The 22,856-nt window shown below is 43.0% G+C and overlaps 1 protein-coding gene across 2 annotated transcripts; it reads left to right on the forward strand.

The window, feature by feature from the left end:
* Nucleotides 1-4,354: 4,354 nt before the first annotated feature.
* LOC106578705 (very-long-chain (3R)-3-hydroxyacyl-CoA dehydratase 1) lies at nt 4,355-21,780 on the forward strand. 2 transcript variants are annotated; one of them, XM_014157823.2, is made up of 7 exons: nt 4,355-4,608; nt 12,148-12,265; nt 12,469-12,487; nt 13,051-13,139; nt 13,443-13,564; nt 20,034-20,212; nt 20,874-21,780. In XM_014157823.2, the coding sequence occupies exons 1-7, from the start codon at nt 4,490-4,492 to the stop codon at nt 20,954-20,956; spliced, it is 729 nt and encodes a 242-aa protein (XP_014013298.1). In that variant the 5' UTR covers nt 4,355-4,489; the 3' UTR covers nt 20,957-21,780. The 2 variants fall into 2 exon arrangements, with proteins under 2 accessions (XP_014013298.1, XP_045558140.1); XM_045702184.1 differs by having other exon boundaries at nt 13,449-13,564.
* Nucleotides 21,781-22,856: the final 1,076 nt, after the last annotated feature.

Below are 22,856 nucleotides of genomic sequence, written 5' to 3' on the forward strand. Positions count from 1 at the left end.
AGAGAGATAATCCGACAGGCAATCTGGAGTCGTGAACCTAACCATGCAAATTAACCTACTAAACTCAGCCAAAAAAGAAACGGCCCTTTTTCAGGACCCTGTATTTCAAAGATAATTCGTAAAAATCCAAATAACTTCATAGATCTTCATTGTAAAGGGTTTAAACACTGTTTCCCATGCTTGTTCATAAACAATTAATGAATATGCACCCGTGGAATGGTCGTTAAGACACTAACAGCTTACAGACGGTAGGCAATTAAGGTTACAGTTATGAAAGCTTAGGACACTAAAGAGGCCTTTCTACTGACTCTGAAAAACACCAAAAGAAAGATGGCCAGGGTCCCTGCTCATCTGCATGAATGTGCCTTGGGCATGCTGCAAGGAGGCATGAGGACTGCAGATGTGGCCAGGGCAATAAATTGCAATGTCTGTACTGTGAGACATCAAAGACAGTGCTACAGGGAGACAGGACGGACAGCTGATCGTCCTAGCAGTGGCAGACCACGTGTAACACCTGTACAGGATCGGTACATCCGAATATCACACCTGCGGGACAGGTACAGGATGACAACAACAACTGCCAGAGTTACACCAGGAACGCACAATCCCTATATCAGTGCCCAGACTGTCCGCAATAGGCTGAGAGAGGCTGGACTGAGGGCTTGTAGGCCTGTTGTAAGGCAGGTCCTCACCAGACATAACCGGCCACAACATCGCCTATGTGCACAAACCCACCGTCGCTGGACCAGACGGGACTGGCAAAAAGTGTTCTTCACTGACGAGTCGTGGTCTTGTCTCACCAGGGGTGATGGTTACACTGAGGCCTGTACTCTGGAGCGGGATCGATTTGGAGGTGGAGGGTCCGTCATGGTCTGGTGCAGTGTGTCACAGCATCATCGGACTGAGCTTGTTGTCATTGTAGGCAATCTCAACGCTGTGCGTTACAGGGAAGACATCCTCCTCCCTCATGTGGTACCCTTCCTGCAGGCTCATCCTGACATGACCCTCCAGCTTGACACTGCCACCAGCCATACTGCTCGTTCTGTGCGTGATTTCCTGAAAGACAGGAATGTCAGTGTTCTGCCAAGGGCCAGCGAAGAGCCCGGATCTCAATTCCATTGAGCACGTCGGGGACCTGTTGGATCGGAGGATGAGGGGTGGGGCCATTCCCCCCAGAAATGTCCGGGAACTTGCAGGTGCCTTGGTGGAAGAGTGGTGTAACATCTCACAGCAAGAACTGGCAAATCTGATGCAGTCCATGAGGAGGAGATGCACTGCAGTACGTAATACAGCTGGTGGCCACACCAGGTACTGACTGTTACTTTTGATTTGACCCCCCTTTGTTCAGGGACACATTATTCCATTTCTGTTAGCCACATGTCTGTGGAACCTGTTCAGTTTATGTTTCAGTTGTTGAATCTTATGTTCATACAAAAATATACACATGTATTGTTTGCTGAAAATAAACGCAGTTGACAGTGAGAGGACGTTTCTTTTTATAATGAGACATGCACTAGGCAGACTTTAACACAAACATTGGCAATTATGGCCCGTGTCCCAATTGCATTTACATGCATCGGGTTACTCTCCAGTGACCCTTTACTGGCTGTGAGGTATTCGCTAGCCGTGTGAAGACACACTGCTCGGAATAATAAGCATGTCACTATGTTCCTCCTGCCAATTCACTACAGCTAAAACACAAATACACTGCATGAATCAAAAGTGAATTACCCCCCTGGTTATATCTGCTGAGCATGCATGCTGGCTGTCAGTTTCAGATGTTGATGATAGCCTCCCCTCCTCATCAGGTCAAATGCATTCTTTGAACATGAGGACATACTTGGCAACAGATTACTCTAAGGAGATGAGATGTGTGTGATTCAAACACTGACGTGTGAATGATGCCCACGATCGCCACATTGTTCAGACACAGAGAGGAGTAGAGAAAGGATTGCGACATGAACACACACTCACGTGTGCGTACACAGACACACACTGTAACCCTCTCTCAGGTAGTCATTGTTGAGTCCGACCCTGAGACACAGCAATTTAAACACTTGTAACTGGATCAGGATTAGGAGGCCTGCACTATATTTGGTGGTGTCTTTAGTTTACAAACATTTCTGCTGGGGACTACGAGAGGAGCTAATTTTAGATCCTACAGTGAGGCACTTTCTCAAGCTGTGCCTCCAATTCTGAGTGCAGGGCTCTAGTCCAAACACTGCCCCCTTACCCAGCCCAACACTGCCCCCTTACCCAGCCCAACACTGCCCCCTTACCCAGCCCAACACTGCCCCCTTACCCAGCTTAACACTACCTCCTTACCCAGCCCAGCACAACACTGCTCCCTTACCCAGCCCAACACTACCCCCTTACCCAGCCCAGCACAACACTGCCCCCTTACCCAGCACAAAACTGCCCCTTACTCAGCCCAACACTGCCCCCTTACCCAGCCCAACACTGCCCCCTTACCCAGCCCAGCACTGCCTCCTTACCCAGCCCAACACTGCCCCCTTACCCAGCCCAACACTGCCTCCTTACCCAGCCCAACACTGCCCCCTTACCCAGCCCAACACTACCCCCTTACCCAGCCCAACACTACCCCCTAACCCAGCCCAGCACAACACTGCTTCCTTACCCAGCCCAACACTGCCCCCTTACCCAGCCCAACACTACCCCCTTACCCAGCCCAACACTACCCCCTAACCCAGCCCAGCACAACACTGCTTCCTTACCCAGCCCAACACTGCCCCCTTACCCAGCCCAACACTGCCCCCTTACCCAGCCCAACACTGCCCCCTTACCCAGCTCAACACTACCCCCTAACCCAGCCCAGCACAACACAGCCCCCTTACCCAGCCCAGCCCAACAAAGCCCCCTTACCCAGCCCAGCCCAACACAGCCCCCATACCCAGCCCAGCAAAGCCCCCTTACCCAGCCCAACACTGCCCCCTTACCCAGCCCAACACTGCCACCTTACCAAGCTCAACACAACACTGCCCCCTTACCCAGCTCAACACTGCCCCCTTACTCAGCCCAACACTGCCCCCTTACCAGCCCAGCACAACACTGCCCCCTTACCCAGCCCAACACTACCTCCTTACCCAGCCCAGCACAACACTGCCCCCTTACCCAGCCCAGCTCAACACTGCACCCTTACCCAGCCCAACACTGCCCCCCTTACCAGCCCAGCACAACACTGCCCCCATACCCAGCCCAACACTACCCCCTAACCCAGCCCAGCACAACACTGCCCCCTTACCCAGCCCAACACTACCTCCTTACCCAGCCCAGCACAACACTGCCCCCTTACCCAGCCCAGCTCAACACTGCCCCCTAACCCAGCCTAGCACAACACTGCCCCCTTACCCAGCCACACACTGCCCCCTTACCCAGCCCAACACAACACTGCCACCCCAACCCAGGCCAACAATGCCCACCTAGTCTAGCCCACCACCACCCCGCTAACTACCAACCCCCTAACTAACCTTACAACATTGCCCCTTTAAGAAAGTCCAACACTGTCCCACTAACCCAGAACTAGATTGTTCTTTTAACCAAGTCTAACCCTGCCCCTTTAACCCCGGTCACCACTGTCCCTTTAACTTGGGACAACACCAGCCCTTTAACCCAGTCCAAACACCTTTCAAAACAGGATAGTCAAAGCTTTGCGGTTTTGAATGCAACTCCTTCCAGCCCCTGCAGGCAGAGGGCAGTACCCTACTGTAAATCTGAAACAGATCAAAGGAATTGGAAAGAGCTCTGAAATACAATTAAACATCAAGTGGAGACCATTTGGGTTAGTGACTTGGACTGAAATAGGTGTCGGTACTCATGTTGGGTGCCGGTACTGTTTATATTTAGGTGCAGGAGCTCCACAATACTTTTGAGCTAATATTCTATAAGAGGAACAGGAGCTTAACCAGTAGAACATTTTAGGCGCCAGTACTGATTTTTCCTGCCCAAATCAAGCAGTGGTTAGTGACATTGAGGCCTTAAAGATGTTGAATGCCCAAGTTGGCTTACTATTTCGTATTTATGCACACTTAAAATAAGCTGGAGCTATTTAAATGGGGAGTATTTATAGTTTACACCACCCTAATATTAAAGGCATAGAGGATTAGGATGGCATCATATGTATGGTTATCAATGTAGGCCACCGTTGTTCATCACTGTACAAAACTACTTTTATAACTATTATTACCCTAATATCCAAGAAAAATGATTATAGTCAAGAATTCATGAACAGTTACAGCTACATTAAATTGATCTAATGAAGGCAGTGCCACTACCGGGGCAAATGCTTGATTGAATGACTCATTGACAGCGGGACTTTTCTTAGGGACATGCCACCACGCACTTGTTGCAGCAATAGTCCCGCGAGAGGGGTGCGGTGGGTACATTGACGGATGACCCTGCTGCTCCCAGTCCCAGCTGTCAGCTGCGCTCGTGCACCGTTTCTGACTTTCCCCACTCTGTCCCCGGTACCATGGCGTCCATGGAGGAGGACGGCTCGGTTGAGGAGAAGGATAACAACAACAAGAAGAGAACGAAAAGTGCAATCGCTGTCGCATGGCTTACATTTTACAACATCGCCATGACGGCCGGGTATGTGGATTATTCTACCCTATAGCTGATTATAAAGTAGCCACTCCCTGAAAACTTCGCTATGCACCAGAGCGCTGTGAGCAAGCATGTGTTGCTTTGAGCAAGCGTGTGTTGCTGTTTATAGGTCCGTGGTGTCTCTGACACTGCAAGTGTCCCATTCAGTTGCAGTCAGCAAAATAAAAGTAAGGGACTTGAAATGAAAGGGGTCCAAGAAGTCATATTGATTATTTGAGAATTGTCTATCTTTTTTTTTTTTTTTTTTAAATAACGGCGGTGGAAGTGCGGCACCAGGCGGGAGTTCAGCCTGTCCAAATACGGTCGATTACACGATGTCAGCGTCATACCCAGCCTTACCTTCACAGTTGCAGTGATAAGTATAGCCGGAGCGCTGACACTGGAGCTCCGATCTCGGAGAATGAAATGCGCAATTGGCATATTTTTATAACTGCAATTGTATGCGTTTCAAACCGCTCGGGCGCGACTATGCAATTATTTTACTCAAGTGTTCTTAGTTATTTTAGTGAACTCACTAAACGAACTTACTTTATTGGTTGCCAAGTTTTCAATAATTTATTAATCTGTTGATGGTGTCTTACATTAATTTGCATTGATCTGAGCCACTTTAACGAGGAATGTGCCTTTTTGGAGATATGCATAAAATGCGCATTATATTGGATATATTGGATCCACTTCCACTCAGTGATCTCCACTTCCACTCAATGTAGTTTATTGTCTGTTCTACACATAATGGCTATTTTGGAATTATATGAAGGTGTGAAAACAAGGTTCAGTTTGTCTAGACTTTTGTTCACAATGACCAAGAGGTGGTTGGTTATAAGCCCCTGTACCTGATCTCCCTCATACAGAGTAAACAGATACCAGACTTTTGATTCAAACGTTCAAAGAGCTGTTAAAATATTGACTATTGCATTAAAACTATTATTTTTGTTGTCCCTTCTCTCCATATGATAGCACAAACCTACACCCATATTATTCGATCATCCTTATATGACAGTAACTGTTAGTAACGGAACAGTTTTGCAAGTCCTAAACCCAGTTAATGTAATTAGCATCAAACAAACCCTAATTAATTATAGTGCTGAGACTGAGAGATAATATATTTACAATAAAATAGGAATATAGACCCAAGGAATGCACCTCTGTCCTGGTAAACAGCTGTTTCTTTTTTAAACGGCTTGTGGTTTGAAGCAGATAATGTTGAGTTTTTCATGTAATCAAATAAGAGTTAGGCAAACCTTTGCAATATAGGTAAATATTTGTCCACAGCTTGTGCACCTGTCCGACCAACCACCTGAGGTCAAACAGTGAACAGTAGCCACTAGGCTACAACGGTAGCCACTAGGCTACCACTAGGCTATAATGGTAGCCACTAGGCTACAACGGTAGCTACAACAGTTCCAGGTCAACCTGGTTTAACAGTACCATTCCTTTATAACAGACTGTAGCAGTAGTGTATCTCTCACTAATCCCTGACAAGGTTTGAGTTAACTTCAAGGTACACTATAAAATGTCACATAAACTGAGATTTACAAGTAACATACAGTACCAGTCAAAAGTTTGGACTCACCTACTCATTCAAGGGTTTTTCTTTATTGTTTATTTATCTACATTGTAGAATAATAGTGAAGACATCCAAACTATGAAATAACACAAATGGAATCATATAGTAACCCAAAAAGTGTTAAACAAATCAAAATATATTTTATATTCTTCAAAGTAGCCACTCTTTGCCTTGATGACAGCTTTGCACACTCTTGGCATTCTCTCAACCAGCTTCATGAGGAATGCCTTTCCAAGTGTTGAAGGAGTTCCCACAAATGCTGAGCACCAAACCATCTCAATTGGGTTGAGGTCGGGTGATTGTGGTGGAGGCCAGGTCATCTGATGCAGCACTCCATCACTCTCCTTGGTCAAATAGCCCGTACACAGCCTGGAGGTGTGTTTTGGGTCATTGTCCTGTTGAAAAACAAATGATAGTCCCACTAAGCGCAAACCAGATGGGATGGCGTATTGCTGCAGAATGCTGTGGTAGCCATGCTGGTTAAGTGTGCCTTGAATTTTAAATAAATCACGATAGTGTCACCAGCAAAGCACCATCACACCTTCTCCTCTATGCTTCACGGTGGGAACCATACATGCGGAGATCATCCGTTCACCTACTTTGCGGCTCACAAAGACATGGCAGTCAAAACCAAAAATCTAAAATTTGGACTCATCAGACCAAAGGACAGATTTCCACCTGTCTAATGTCCATTGCGCGTGTTTCTTGGCCCAAGCAAGTCTCTTCTTCTTATTGGTGTCCTTTAGTAGTGATTTCTCTGCAGCAATTTGACCATGAAGGCCTGATTCACATGGTCTCCTCTGAACAGTTGATGTTGAGATGTGTCTGTTACTTGAACTCTGTGAAGCATTTATTTGGGCTGCAATCTGAGGTGCAGTTAACACTTAAAAACTTTTCCTCTGCAGCAGAGGTATCTCTGGGTCTTCCTTTCCTGTGGCGCTCCTCATGCCAGTTTCATCATAGCGCTTGATGGTTTTTGCGACTGCAATTGAAGAAACTTTAAAAGTTCTGGAAATGTTCCTTATTGACTGACCTTCATGTCTTAAAGTAATGATGCACTGTTGTTTCTTTTTGCTTATTTGAGCTGTTCTTGCCATAATATGGACTTGGTCTTTTACCAAATAGGGCAATCTTCTGTATACCATCCCTACCTTGTCACAACAAAACTGATTGGCTCAAACACATTAAGAAGAAAATAAATTCCAGAAATGAACTTTTAACAAGGCACACCTGTTCATTTAAATGCATTCCAGGTGACTACCTCATTAAGATGGTTGAGAGAATGCCAAGAGTGTTCAAAGCTGTCATCAAGACAAAGGGTGGCTACTTTGAAGAATCTCAAATATAAAATATATTTTGATTTGTTTAACACTTTTTGGGTTCCTACAGTGGGGGGGAAAAGTATTTGATCCCCTGCTGATTTTGTACGTTTGCCCACTGATAAAGAAAGGAGCAGTCTATAATTTTAATGGTAGGTTAATTTGAACAGTGAGAGACAGAATAACAACAAAAATATTGAGAAAAACGCATGTCAAAGATGTTATAAATTGATTTACATTTTAATGAGGGAAATAAGTATTTGACCCCCTCTCAATCAGAAAGATTTCTGGCTCCCAGGTGTCTTTTATACAGGTAACGAGCTGAGATTAGGAGCACACTCTTAAAGGGAGTGCTCCTAACCACAGCTTGTTACCTGTAAAAAATAAACCTGTCCACAGAAGCAATCAAACAATCAGATTCCAAACTCTCCACCATGGCCAAGACCAAAGAGCTCTCCAAGGATGTCAGGGACAAGACTGTAGACCTACGCAAGGCTGGAATGGGCTACAAGACCATCGCCAAGCAGCTTGGTGAGAAGGTGACAACAGTTGGTGCGATTATTCGCAAATGGAAGAAACACAAAATAACTGTCAATATCCCTCGGCCTGGGGCTCCATGCAAGATCTCATCTCGTGGGGTTGCAATGATCATGAGAACAGTGAGGAATCAGCCCAGAACTACACGGGAGGATCTTGTCAATGATCTCAAGGCAGCTGGGAACACACTACGCCATGAAGGACTGAAATTCTGCAGCGCCCGCAAGGTCCCCCTGCTCAAGAATACATATACATGCCCGTCTGAAGTTTGCCAATGAACATCTGAATGATTCAGAGGACAAGTGGTGAAAGTGTTGTGGTCAGATGAGACCAAAATAGAGCTCTTTGGCATCAACTCAACTCGCCGTGTTTCGAGGAGGAGGAATGCTGCCTATGACCCCAAGAACACCATCTCCACTATCAAACATGGAGGTGGAAACATTATGCTTTGGGGGTGTTTTTCTGCTAAGGGGACAGGACAACTTCACTGCATCATTTGACGGGGCCATGTACTGGCAAATCTTGGGTGAGAACCTCCTTCCCTCAGCCAGGGCATTGAAAATGGGTCGTGGATGGGTATTCCAGCATGACAATGACCCAAAACACACGGCCAAGGCAACAAAGGAGTGGCTCAAGAAGAAGCACATTAAGGTCCTGGAGTGGCCTAGCCAGTCTCCAGACCTTAATCCCATAGAAAATCTGTGGAGGGAGCTCAAGGTTCGAGTTGCCAAACATCAGCCTCGAAACCTTAATGACTTGGAGAAGATCTGCAAAGAGGAGTGGGACAAAATCCCTCCTGAGATGTGTGCAAACCTGGTGGCCAACTACAAGAAACGTCTGACCTCTGTGATTGCCAACAAGGGTTTTGCCACCAAGTACTAAGTCATGTTTTGCAGAGGGTTCAAATACTTATTTCCCTCATCAAAATGCAAATCATTTTATAACATTTTTGACATGTGTTTTTCTGGATTTTTTGTTGTTATTCTGTCTCTCACTGTTCAAATAAACCTACCATTAAAATTATAGACTGATAATTTCTTTGTAAGTGGGCAAACGTACAAAATCAGCAGGGGATCAAATACTTTTTTCCCCCACTGTACATGATTCCAGGGTGTGTGATTTCACAGTTTTGATGTCTTCACTATTATTCTAAAATGTAGAAAATAGAAAAAAGAAAGAAAACCCCTAGAATGAGTAGGTGTGTCCAAACTTTTGACTGGTACTGTATCTCATGGGCACTTAGATGATGTCGGTGTAATGTCCAGGGACTATTCCTGCTATGAGCCCATTTAGCCATGAATACTGAATCAAGGGACCAAGTGTGATCTAATGGGGATTTTAAAATGGCACTGTAAAATAATAGTTATCTCAATTTAGTGGAATATGGAATATGGTTGAGGAAACTATGCAACTTTGGCCTGCCTCATTACTAATACTGTAAGTTTTTGTGATCCTATGACAAACATTTTTGTAAAGTTACACATTTTAGAGGAAAAGAGAACAGCTGTATGCCAACACCCACAAAGACTCCATCACAGACAAACCTTTACAGAGATCCGTAACACTGCTGACCTAGTCGACGTGTGAATGTAAAGACAACACAGACCATTTCCCCCAAGTCATACATAGTTTAAAAAGCAAATGGTGAAAACCAGGGGCGGTATTTATCAAGCGTCTCAGTGTAAAGGATTGCCAATTTAGGTTCAGTTTTGCCTTTTAGATCACATTGAATAAGATTACAAGGACAGGGAGGACCTGATCCTAGATCAGCACTCCTACTCTGAGACTCTTGATCCATACGGCCCGCGATATTCTGTGTAAGTTCTGTACAAGAACTCTCACACCTCTCTGTTGTTTAACCTGATCTTTACTCATGACTAAAGCCACAGAGAAGTAGCTTTAAATGGTCCTCAAAATGGATCTGCAATTAAATAGTAAAACATGTAGTATTGATTTTAATTCAAACATATAAAGGTCACAAGGCCCAATTAGGCATATTACTGTGATTGCAAAAACTTACATATTTTTGTTGTATCCTGTGTGTAATGGACCAACAAAGATTGTATTGTATTAGTATAGTGCTCTACAAATAGTATCTGCACGTGATGGTTCAGGGATTTAATTTTGAAAAATGAATCTTCAGTTCCTCCTGAATGTAGTTTTGGCAGTAGCAGGGTTGCTGCTAGTTCAGAGAGACAACAAGATGAACAGCTTTTCCCAGAATTCTGTGTTTACGTTCTGTCTGGCGTATAGCTGTGCTGTAGAGACTGATGTATAGCCAGATTAGTGTGTGCAGTACCAGGCTAGAGACAATTATCTTCTCTGTAGAAAGGACTTGGTTCTCCCTGTTTCACCAACTGACGCTGTCTGTGTGTCCCAAATAGCACCCTTTTCCCTACATAGTACACTACTTTTGACTAGAGCCCTGGTCAATAGGGAGCCATTTGGGACTTATCGTGGGTGATGAGGAGGCAAACAAGTTTAGTTGGTGTCCATTCTGCTTTTGCTTACAATAGGACTATAAAAGCCTTACAGAAAAAAAAACATTAATTTCATGTGGCAGTATGTGATCATGTGATCTTATGTGACGTAAATGTGATAACGTGAAACTACAAATTTGAGCATGTGAAAACATGATCTCGTGAAATAAATGTCAACCGTTCTTCACATATTAACGCAATTCCATATGTTTAGAGTTAGAGTTCCAAGTTGAATTGAACAGTATAAAACAATTGGAATGGAGAAAGACCCATTGAAATCACTTAAGGAATATGTTGCCGCCCAAGGGTCACCCATTACTCATAAAGCAAATGTTTTACTTTTATTATTTAAAATCATAAAATACCGTCAAATACCGTCATACTGCCTAATTAAAGTACTATGATAGGATATTTTGTCCATATCGCCCAGCCCTATAATGTGAATCTGTAATTCACATGTGAGGTGAAAACAGGTTATTCTTCACTTAGTTCTCTGTGAAAAGGTGGTGCTAACATGTGAACTCTACATTTAATACATGTCAACATATTTAATAAAAATGTCACGTTTTTTGTAGGGGAATGAAATTATATAGGGGTTTTAATGTAAATGGTAAGCTGTTCAGCTAAAACAGTGTAAAAAATCTTTAATCAATGACGGTATGATCACATTTGACATGACCACTTGGGATTTGAACTCATAACCTCAGAATTTGGGGTATGCTGATCTTTCTGTTGCGCCGCAGTCTGTAGCATTCCTCTACACGTTCATTACCTATAATACATCTCTGCACCCAGCAAAAGAGTGCCATCTGCACTACTATTTTACTTATCAGTTAATCTGACTATTCTCTCATCATTGATTTAATTATCTTATTTCAGCAATTTCAGGGTTTTCTGTATAGTTGTCTAATGTTGGTGGGACATATTATTCCGTTTTAATGTTACACCTCATTATGATAAATATAATAGTTTTTCTTGAGTGTATTTTTAACAAAGCTGAGATTTACTTTACTTAAATCCAAAGTGTAGGAATACAGGTGAAATCAGTCATTGACACAGATATGGTGGCGTAGCAGGAAGATCGTTATTCCGTGAACCAAGAGGTTGTTAGTTCAAATGTTAAATAATAATTACTGAATGAATAAACACACACAATTTAATCATGTAGTTCAAAGTGTGTCAAATATGTCAATTGAAAACACTGTATGTTAAAAGCCCTGGTTGTATGTGTATCCTAACTAATCATTTTTGTTTGCAGGACATCACCTGTGAAATCTCGTGAAAAATATTCACATGTGAAAAATGTGATCCACGCGAAAGGTTATGTGATCACATGTGAAAGTCCACGTGACACTTCATGTTAAATATAATCACATGTGAAGTGTTCCAAAAACAAATGATTTCACATGATTTCACGTTTTTCTGTAAAGGAAGTAGGCGAAGTCAAAAAGACGAGACTGAAGAAGCTAAAAGCAGAACTATGGAAACAGTGATTGAACTGTGTACTTTTATACTGTAACTCTAAAGTGGTATCTATTCAGTAATCTATGTCATTTTCGTGCACACTCTAATGTAAAATACAGTTATTCAGCTGTTATAAATATTTTATCTTCTTTTCCAGGTGGCTGGTTTTGGCTATGGCAATGATGCGCTTTTACATCCAGAAAGGCACACACAAGGGTCTGTACAAAAGTATAGCAAGGACACTCAAGTTTTTCCAGACAGTTGCGTTAGTTGAGGTGAGTTTCTGGAATATTGGCATAGTTCTCTATACAGCCGTATTCAAATAAAGTATTCAACGAAGACAGTTGGGAAAATAGGCAAATGTTGAAATTACTGGTAAGATCCCTCTGTGTGCTTTAAATACTTTGATGCTGAGAGCTTTGATGCAGAGAAGTGAGGAGAGGCGATTCATTGATTCTGATTTGTTATCTTCTTTCAGGTGGGGCACTGTGCAATCGGTACGTATTGTCTTGAATAACAACCATGTAATGTGAGTGCCTCCCAAGTGGCGCAGCGGTCTAAGGCGTCACTACAGACTCGGGTTCGATCCCAGGCTGTGTCACAGCCGGCCGTGACTGGGAGACCCATGAGGCGGCGCACAATTGGCCCAGCGTCGTCTGGGTTAGGGGAGGGTTTGGCCGGCTGGGATTTTCTTGTCCCATCATGCTCTAGCAACTCCTTGTGGCGGACTGGGCGCCTGCAAGCTGACCTCAGTCGCCAGATGGACGGTGTTTCCTCTGACACATTGGTGCAGCTGGCTTCCGTGTCAAGCGAGCAGTGTGTCAAGAAGCAGTGCGGCTTGGCAGGGTCGTGTTTCGGAGGACACATGGCTCTCGACCTTCGCCTCTCCCGAGTCCATAGGGGAGTTACAGCGATGGGACAAGACTGTAACCACCAATTGGATATCACGAAATTGGGGAGAAAAATGGGTAAAAGTACAAAAAACAAACAAACAAACATATAATGTGAATATCTCCTAGCTCTGACAGCAATGTTTATTTCCTCGGGTCTGACCCTCTAGGAATCGTGAGGACCTCTGTAATTGTGACCGGGGTTCAAGTGTGTTCACGAATCTTCATGGTGTGGTTCATCACCAACAGTATCAAACAGGTGACTATCACATTTATCACCAAAGAGGTGTTTTGTAACCCAGGTTACTACATTAAGATGCCTTGGAGTGGGTGAGGTTAAGTTGCCCCTAAACACTGATCTTGGATCAGTTTAGCATTTTCCCCACCAATGGTTAAGTTTAGGATTGGGGGACGGGAAGCTGATCCTAGATCTGTACGTATGGGAAACTTCACACCGGAGCGCAACTGTAGTAATATCCTACTATACAACTTGGACCCCATTAACTGTTAACTATCTTCTCCGCCCTTGTTTTGTCCCTATCTTTGTTGACTTTTTTGGAAGATCCAGAACGAAGAAAGTGTAATCCTCTTCCTGGTCGTTTGGACGTTGACAGAGATTACCAGATATTCATTCTATACATTCAATCTGCTCAACCACCTGCCATACTTCATCAAATGGGCCAGGTGGAGATGGGGATGGGAGGGCCGGGTTTGGGTAGCTCTGGTTCAGTGAGTTTACATGCGGCTTGCTGATGCAGAGCCTTCTCAGCATCAGAAAGCTACACGTAAACGCCCTGGACAAGAGCTAGGGTTTGCGGTGCTGTTACAGTTCTGTGCATGCCGGTTTGGTTTGATTGGCGTCCCCTGGCATGCTTCCCAGTATTAGCCTACAGCCATGCATAAGGTATCTCCTGGCTCATAGCCAGACAGCATGTGCTCAGCATGAGTGTGTTGTGTTTATTGATTAGCCCGTTCAATATGGATGTTGGTTGACCTAACTGCTAACACTTAGTACTCTGGCATTATCACTTTGATTTATGGGCTAGGACAGTTGTGGGTAACCAATGGATTACATGCTAGGTGATCAGGCATTGATAAGCATACAGATCAGAGATTGGAGAAAAGGTGGTGACACCATCATTGCAGGGATTGGGATTTATTCTCGGGCCATATGTATGAATCATCTCAGAGTAGGAGTGATGAATAAGAACAACAATGAATAAGAATACATGGACAGGGGACATGATCCTAGATCAGCATTCATACTCTGAGATAATAAGGTTTCGCCTCATATTCAGCTCTGAGTCAAACTGTTATTGTCTTTCCAGATGTGGATGACGTAAGGATGGTGTCATCTTTTCTCTCATACTTTCAACATTCCTTCACACCTCTTTGATGCAGACTCACAGCTTGTGTGGACCATAGCACCACTGATTTTGAGTCTTTCATACACTGCACCAGACCTGGGTTCAAATACTATTTTAAATAATTTCAAATACTTTATCTGTGCTTGATCAAGCTTCCCTGACTTCCAATGGAATAGTCCCAAAGCTGCAAACCCCACCTATCTGGCACGCGAAGCAAGCTTAAGCAAACGCTACAAGTATTTTAACGATTTCAAATAGTATTTGAACCCAGGTTTGTAATTCACAATCTCAGACATACACAACTACTGTAACACATGGCATTAGCTGATGGTGACAGGGGGTTAGGTGTCGGTGTTACCTCCCAGTCCAACAGCTAGCAGTACTGTAGTAAAAATACCTATTTCTTATGTGTATATCATTATACAGAACACTCATCATTATACACAAACACTCTATTTACCACCGCTGTCAGCAGACCGGTGACATAACGTGGGACTATCAGGAACACTAGTGAAGTGTAACTGTCTGGCTCTCATATGAAGGCCCTCAGATGAAATGTGAGCACTGGTGAAGAATGCCTACTACATACATGGGGAGCAATCTGACCGACCTAGAGTCCTGGGATCCTATGGCTAAGAGCTTGCTGCTTTCTGTTCAAAATCTGAATGTCTAGAAATCAGATTAGCGACCAACCCCATTTTTTGCATGGCTGTGCGGTGGCTATGAGTTTCGGTGACAGTGAGTGACAATGAGACTCCAGTTTTTTCAATGACTTCAGCAAGTCAGATCTTGTTCCTGTTACCACAGTACTGTACATTCAGTATGTTTGTTTACATGTACGACAAATCTGTTGGGTTTGCGGGTTTGCTTCACTGGTCTTGATCGGTCAGGGTAAACCCTGTTCTCCTCCGCTCTCGTCCACCCCCATTCCTCGTCCCCCTCTGAGTGATCTCAAGGGTTCCTTTAAGCAGGGAGGGTAGGGGCGCAGCCAGGTCCCCCAGTGGGAGGGAAGAGGGTCTCATGTTCAGCTGCTCCTGTTTTTAAGACCATCTGTTTTGGGAATGGAATGCTCGCCCAACATTTCACTCACATCCGCCAAGATGCTCCGCCGAGCCGCCACCACGTTCTTGAGTAAATCAGGGATTCTTACGCACCAACATCACCACATATATAGATCCCTCTCCTTTGATAACCGACTCGTTTTAATCCCCCATACATTTTTGTTCCCTTTTGAAGTGGAATACAGTAGTGCAATTACCGGTATATTAATCCTTCCTTTCTGGGTTGTTTATTAACCAATATTAAACACTGTGGCACGGTTTCCTGGACACGGATTAAGCCTAGTTCTGGACTGAAAACCAAGCTCAATGGAGAATCTCCATTGAAAGTGCTTTTTAGTCCAGGGCTAGGCATAACCTTTGTCCGGGAAACAGCCAATGTACATTTTGAATAATGATGTGCAGAAATCCAGTAATGTTAAAACACTTAGAAAATCGTTAATTGAGCTGGTCCTTTGGGGTGCATTCAGACTTGTTGGTGTTCAAATATCTAAATAATTTTTTAAATGCCAACTGTATTTAAAAAAAAAAATCCAATCTGGTTTTAATGCCCACCACAGCACAGAGACGGCCTTAGTTAACGTGATAAATTATCTTAGAGCCAACACAGATGCCAAACAGCTCACTGTCCTTGTACTTTCAGTGCTGCATTCAACACTGTTGACCGTGATTTCCTTTTGGACAGACTGGAGAGTTGGATTGGCCTCTCCGGTACAGTTCTAAATTGGTTTAGGATCTATTTAACCAGTCAAGAGTTTTTTTGTCACCCTTTGTGAACATAACTCAGAGAATACATAATACATATTATATGTGGCGTTGCACAAGTTTCAATTGTAGGTCTGGTACTGACCAACTTATATGTGTTACCCCTTGGCAGCGTTATCAGAAAGCACAGTAGCTGCTATGCAGACGATACACAACTTTACATCTCTATGTCATCAGAGGAATTTTTGCTCCTTGGATAAATTATTAGACTGTATTAGTATTTAATTACTTGGATGGCTCACAACTTCCTCTGGCCAAATCAAGACAAGACCGAGGTACTTATTGTTGGAGCTGAAGCACAGAGAGTGAATCTAGCCACACATTTTAATTCACAGGCAATAAAGATAGAGCACCAGGTAAAATAACCTAAGTGTTATTTTAGATTCTTAACTCAACTGGAATCACACATTAGGAATGTGACGAAAATAGCTTTTTATCACCTGAGGAACATTGGCAAGGTAGGGTTGTTTCTCTCTCAGGCTGATACAGAGAGACTTATCCATGCTTTTGTTACAAGGTTTGACTTCTGTCATGCTCTCCTATCTGGTCTACCCAAGAAAGCCATATGTCAACTGCAAAACATCCAGAATGCTGCAGCACAGGTACTGACCAAGACCAGACAGAGAGCACACATTACACCGGTTTTAAGGTCTCTTCATTAGCTGCCTGTGAGTTTTTGAATACATTTTAAGATTATTCTATTGGTTTTTAAATCAATCCACAATTGTGCACCCCAATACATGTCAGATGCTTTTAAGTTATGTACCCAGTAGGTCCCTTAGGTCCTCTGGTTAATGGCTTTTTACAGTGCCTTGCGAAAGTATTCGGCCCCCTTGAACTTTTCAAACTTTTGCCACATTTCAGGCTTCAAACATAAAGATATAAAACTGTAATTTTTGGTGAAGAATCAACAACAAGTGGGAAACAATCATGAAGTGGAACGAAATTTATTGGATATTTCTAACTTTTTTAACAAATAAAAAACTGAAAAATTGGGCGTGCATAATTATTCAGCCCCCTTAAGTTAATACTTTGTAGCACCACCTTTCGCTGCGATTACAGCTGTAAGTCGCTTGGGGTATGTCTCTATCAGTTTTGCACATCGAGAGACTGACATTTTTGGCCATTCCTCCTTGCAAAACAGCTCGAGCTCAGTGAGGTTGGATGGAGAGCGTTTGTGAACAGCAGTTTTCAGTTCTTTCCACAGATTCTCGATTGGATTCAGGTCTGGACTTTGACTTGGCCATTCTAACACCTGGATATGTTTATTTGTGAACCATTCCATTGTAGATTTTGCTTTATGTTTTGGATCATTGTCTTGTTGGAAGACAAATCTCTGTCCCAGTCTCAGGTCTTTTGCAGACTCCATCAGGTTTTCTTCCAGAATGGTCCTGTATTTGGCTCCATCCATCTTCCCATCAATTTTAACCATCTTCCCTGCCCCTGCTGAAGAAAAGCAGGCCCAAACCATGATGCTGCTACCACCATGTTTGACAGTGGGGATGGTGTGTTCAGGGTGATGGGCTGTGTTGCTTTTACGCCAAACATAACGTTTTGCATTGTTGCCAAAAAGTTCGATTTTGGTTTCATCTGACCAGAGCACCTTCTTCCACATGTTTGGTGTGTCTCCCAGGTGGCTAGTGGCAAACGTTAAACAACACTTTTTATGGATATCGTTAAGAAATGGCTTTCTTCTTGCCACTCTTCCATAAAGGCCAGATTTGTGCAGTATACGACTGATTGTTGTCCTATGGACAGAGTCTCCCACCTCAGCTGTAGATCTCTGCAGTTCATCCAGAGTGATCATGGGCCTCTTGGCTGCATCTCTGATCAGTCTTCTCCTTGTATGAGCTGAAAGTTTAGAGGGACGGCCGGGTCTTCGTAGATTTGCAGTGGTCTGATACTCCTTCCATTTCAATATTATCGCTTGCACAGTGCTCCTTGGGATGTTTAAAGCTTGGGAAATCTTTTTGTATCCAAATCCGGCTTTAAACTTCTCCACAACAGTATCTCGGACCTGCCTGGTGTGTTCCTTGTTCTTCATGATGCTCTCTGCGCTTTAAACGGACCTCTGAGACTATCACAGAGCAGGTGCATTTATACGGAGACTTGATTACACACAGGTGGATTCTATTTACCATCATTAGTCATTTAGGTCAACATTGGATCATTCAGAGATCCTCACTGAACTTCTGGAGAGAGTTTGCTGCACTGAAAGTAAAGGGGCTGAATAATTTTGCACGGCCAATTTTTCAGTTTTTTATTTGTTAAAAAGGTTTGAAATATCCAATAAATTTCGTTCCACTTCATAATTGTGTCCCACTTGTTGTTGATTCTTCACAAAAAAATACAGTTTTATATCTTTATGTTTGAAGCCTGAAATGTGGCAAAAGGTCGAAAAGTTCAAGGGGGCCGAATACTTTCGCAAGGCACTGTAACTACCCCAAAGCCTAGGACCAAGAGGCATGGAGAGGCAGCCTTTAGTTATAATGCCCTCGTCCTCTGGAATAGCCTGCCAGAGAACCTGAGGGGGGCTGAAACTGTGGACATGTTTAAAAGAGATGTTAAAATACATATTTTTAGCTTTGCTTTTCCTTAGGGTGCTTTTTAGTTGTTCAGTTTGTTTCATTCTTTTGTTTTTTAACTTATGTTTGTTGTGTAGTACATTTTCAGCTTTTATTTTCATTGTTTCATTTGTTTTTTCCTGTAAAGCACATTGCGTTGCATTCCATGTCTGAAATGTGCTGTATAAATAAAGCTTGATTTGATTTGTTATACACTACCGTTCAAAAGTTTGGGGTCTCTAAGAAATGTCCTTGTTTTTGAAAGAAAGGCAATTTTTTGTCCATTAAGAAATACAAAGTAGACATTGTTAATGTTGTAAATGACTATTGTAGCTGGAAACTGATTTTTTTTAATGGAATATCTACATAGGTGTACAGAGGCCCATAATCAGCAACCATCACTCCTGTGTTCCAATGACACGTTGTGTTAGCTAATCCAAGTTTATCATTTTAAAAGGCTAATTGATCATTAGAAAACCCTTTTGCAATTATGTTAGCACAGCTGAAAACTGTTGTCCTGATTAAAGAAGCAATAAAACTGACCTTCTTCAAACTAGTTGAATATCTGGAGCATCAGCATTTGTGGGTTCGATTACACGCTCAAAATAGCCAGAAACAGAGAACTTTCTTCTGAAACTCGTTAGTCTATTCTTGTTCTGAGAAATTAAGGCTATTCCATGCGAGAAATTGCCTAGAAACTGATGATCTCGTACAACGCTGTGTACTACTCCCTTCACAGAACAGCGCAAACTGTCTCTAACCAGAATAGAAAGAGGAGTGAGAGGCCCTGGTGCACAACTGAGTAAGAGGACAAGTACATTAGAGTGAACTGGCCTAGAAGGCCAGCATCCCGGAATCGCCTCTTCACTGTTGATGTTGAGACTGGTGTTTTGCGGGTACTATTTAACGAAGCTGCCAGTTGAGGATTTGTGAGGCGTCCGTTTCTCAAACTAGACACTCTAATGTACTTGTCCTCTTGAACAGATGTGCACCGGGGCCTCCCACTCTTCTTTCTATTCTGGTTAGAGCCAGTTTGCACTATTCTGTGAAGGAAGTAGTACACAGTGTTGTACGAGATCTTCAGTTTCTTGGCAATTTCTCGCATGGAATAGCCTTAATATCTCAGAACAGGAGTAGATACTAAAAACATGTCAGCCGTCACTATGGTAAATCAGCCATTTAGTGGCCTAATTCATTGGCAAATGCTACAAGACACTCTTTCAAGATGGCATACATTTTTCCCCTTCATTTTGCAGGGTATGCATTCGAACGTAGTGTGAAGTTAAATTTTTTTGTCGTTCTTTGCTGCACGGCCCTTAAGCTGAAGTGCGTGTGTATGTGTGCGAGTGTGCATGCCTCTGTGTGTTTGTGTTATTGATGACTATCCTCTCCCTGTCAGATACAATATGTTTATCATCATGTACCCTCTCGGAGTGGCCGGAGAACTCCTGACTATTTACGCTGCTCTGCCGTTCGTTCGCAAAACCGGAATGTTGTCCATGAGGCTCCCCAACAAGTATAACGTCTCCTTCGACTACTACTACTTCCTCATCATCGTTATGCTCTCCTACATCCCATGTAAGCAGCTACGTACAGCGTGTTTGTATGTTCAGCCTATAGCTGGATGTTAGTTACTCATGGGTGTTGATTGTCTCTTGTTTTGACAAGCAGAATTGTTCAGGAGTTCAGTAGTTTGTGATGGCTGTTGTTAAATTGGAGGTTTTGGGGTAGTTTGTGATAGCTGTTGTTAATTTGGGTTGTTTGGGTTACGTTTGTGGTGGCTGTTGTTAATTTGGGTTGTTTGGGTTACTTTTGTGGTGGCTGTTGTTAATTTGGGTTGTTTGGGTTACGTTTGTGGTGGCTGTTGTTAATTTGGGTTGTTTGGGTTACGTTTGTGGTGGCTGTTGTTAATTTGGGTTGTTTGGGTTACGTTTGTGGTGGCTGTTGTTAATTTGGGTTGTTTGGGTTACTTTTGTGGTGGCTGTTGTTAATTTGGGTTGTTTGGGGTAGTTTGTGGTGGCTGTTTTGGGTTAATTTGGGTTGTTTGGGGTAGTTTGTGGTGGCTGTTTTGGGGTATTTTGGGGATGGTTTGGGTTGTTTTGGGTTGTTTTGGATAATTAGTAGGACCCAGTGTTTGATGGTTAAGTGCCTTTCACTCTTTGAAGGCTTTTTGTTAAAATATTGATCTGGACCGGATAATTCTTTAGATTGGTGGGTAAAATCTCTGTCTCTCTCCTAGTGTTCCCACAGCTCTTTTTCCACATGCTCCGTCAGAGGAGAAAGGTTCTTCTTGGGGAGATCATAGTGGAGAAGGACGAGTAGAGCCGCCTCACAGTCCAGCACCTGGCGTTCGTTTTGGAACAGCGAGCCCAAGTTCTCCACACTGCAACGCAAGTGACCGGGAGAGTCAGACCACTACAGACATCACGGGATTAACCAAGTAATAATCACGGAAACAGGATTATGACATTCACCACAATAACCCAACTGGAATAAATACAAGATAACTCATTACCCAACAGGAATAACCTTCATCAGAATCATCACGAACAGACATCAGTCAACCAGAAGAATCATTACAGAACAGGAATAGTCAGCGGAATAGTCATTCATGTGGAAAAAGGAATAAGTACAATCTATAGCTTGAATAATCATCATCATCGCAAAACTGGAACACTGTCCCAGTGCAGATAGCTAGATCCCCAGAGAGAGAGAGAGAGAGAGAGCACTGATTCCACTAGCCAGCATGGCCACAACATGCTGTCCTAAACCTCTGCAACCTGATAGCATACTGCACTGATTACCTGCTCTCAACTGCAACAGTACAATATTGGAAGGCGCTTGCTGTGCATTGGGTCAACCACACAGCAGATACATACTGAACCCACCATCAGTACAACATACAGTGAGTTTGAGGGAACCAGGGACGGGTGATATGTATGAAAGGAGGGATGAGGCCCCTGAGCAGTTTTTTTTTTCTTTTAAATTGGAAATACATTTTTTTAAGCATTTTTAAGCGTTTTCCACCACAGTGATTTTATACATAAATAGCATGTTGCAACAATGACTAGACAGAAGCTCAAAAAAGAGAAAAAGTTCTGCATAGACATATTATACCTCGACAATAAATATGCTGCTTCCTCGGAGTATGTGTGTTGTAATTTATTTGACAACAATGAAATGTGAAACGCTACCGTTAGTAGGTTATTTTATGCACAGATCGGCTCATTTGAAGAATTACTTAATTTATTCACATATCACATAATTGGCAATTCTATGGTTTTTAACAGTAAAACACTTGTATTGAATGTTATTAGTACTTTAGGTGTAGCTTAGACTAAACAAATATTTTTGTTGTTGCTTTGCTCAGCTCTAATGTTCTCTCCATGTTGTTTTAATGTTTACCAAGAGCTCAGTCAAATGTATTTACAAGTGTACATCTTAAACAAGGTTGAATCTTTGCAGAAAAACGCTTTCTTTTGAAAGTTCAAGCCAACATAGGAGACACGCAGAGAAGATACGAGATAATACATTATATCTGAGCACTCACAGTCTTCAGTTAGTCACTGTTTTGTTCTTTAAGTTTAAAAATCTGTGTTCAGGATCCATTGTCCTTGTTGGTAATGTACTGGTAGTTAGCGTTAGATTCCCTCTACTAAAAGGTGCTACTGTGTCAGATCGTTTCAATCTTCTGTGCAGCTGAAAGGGTAGATTGGGATTGGGGTCATCTAATTGTATGCACTGCGATACCTAACGCTGTGGTACAGTGTGCTGAATGAATCAATATCATGCTATGAATCAGGGCTAGACAAGAAGGAAAGAAACAATAAAATTCAATGTCAAAAATCACTGGACTATTATTGTTTGTCCAGTCACAAATGTACGTGTGGCGATACAGTACAGTATCATGGATCCGAGGATGGAATTAACTTCCTGGCACCATAAAGGCAAATGTACCTCTGGTATGAGCTCCAGTAAAACAGACTTGCTGCGTTCCAGGCGGACTACATTGCACTGCCAGAACTCACAACACCTGGATAGGTGTTCAGCAGCCACATAATAACCACATCATGTGATATAGCAATCTGATGCCTGACTGCTCAGTCGATGGCGTGGTATTGGTTGATGTAACGCAACGCCTGCAATGTAGTCATCCTGGAACACGACCAGTAGGGTTGTTATGGTCATGGAATTTTGGATGCTGTAATGGCCAGCCAAATGA

The sequence above is a fragment of the Salmo salar genome, chromosome ssa19 (genome assembly GCF_905237065.1).
Source record: "Salmo salar chromosome ssa19, Ssal_v3.1, whole genome shotgun sequence".
In the NCBI taxonomy this organism is placed as follows: domain Eukaryota; kingdom Metazoa; phylum Chordata; class Actinopteri; order Salmoniformes; family Salmonidae; genus Salmo; species Salmo salar.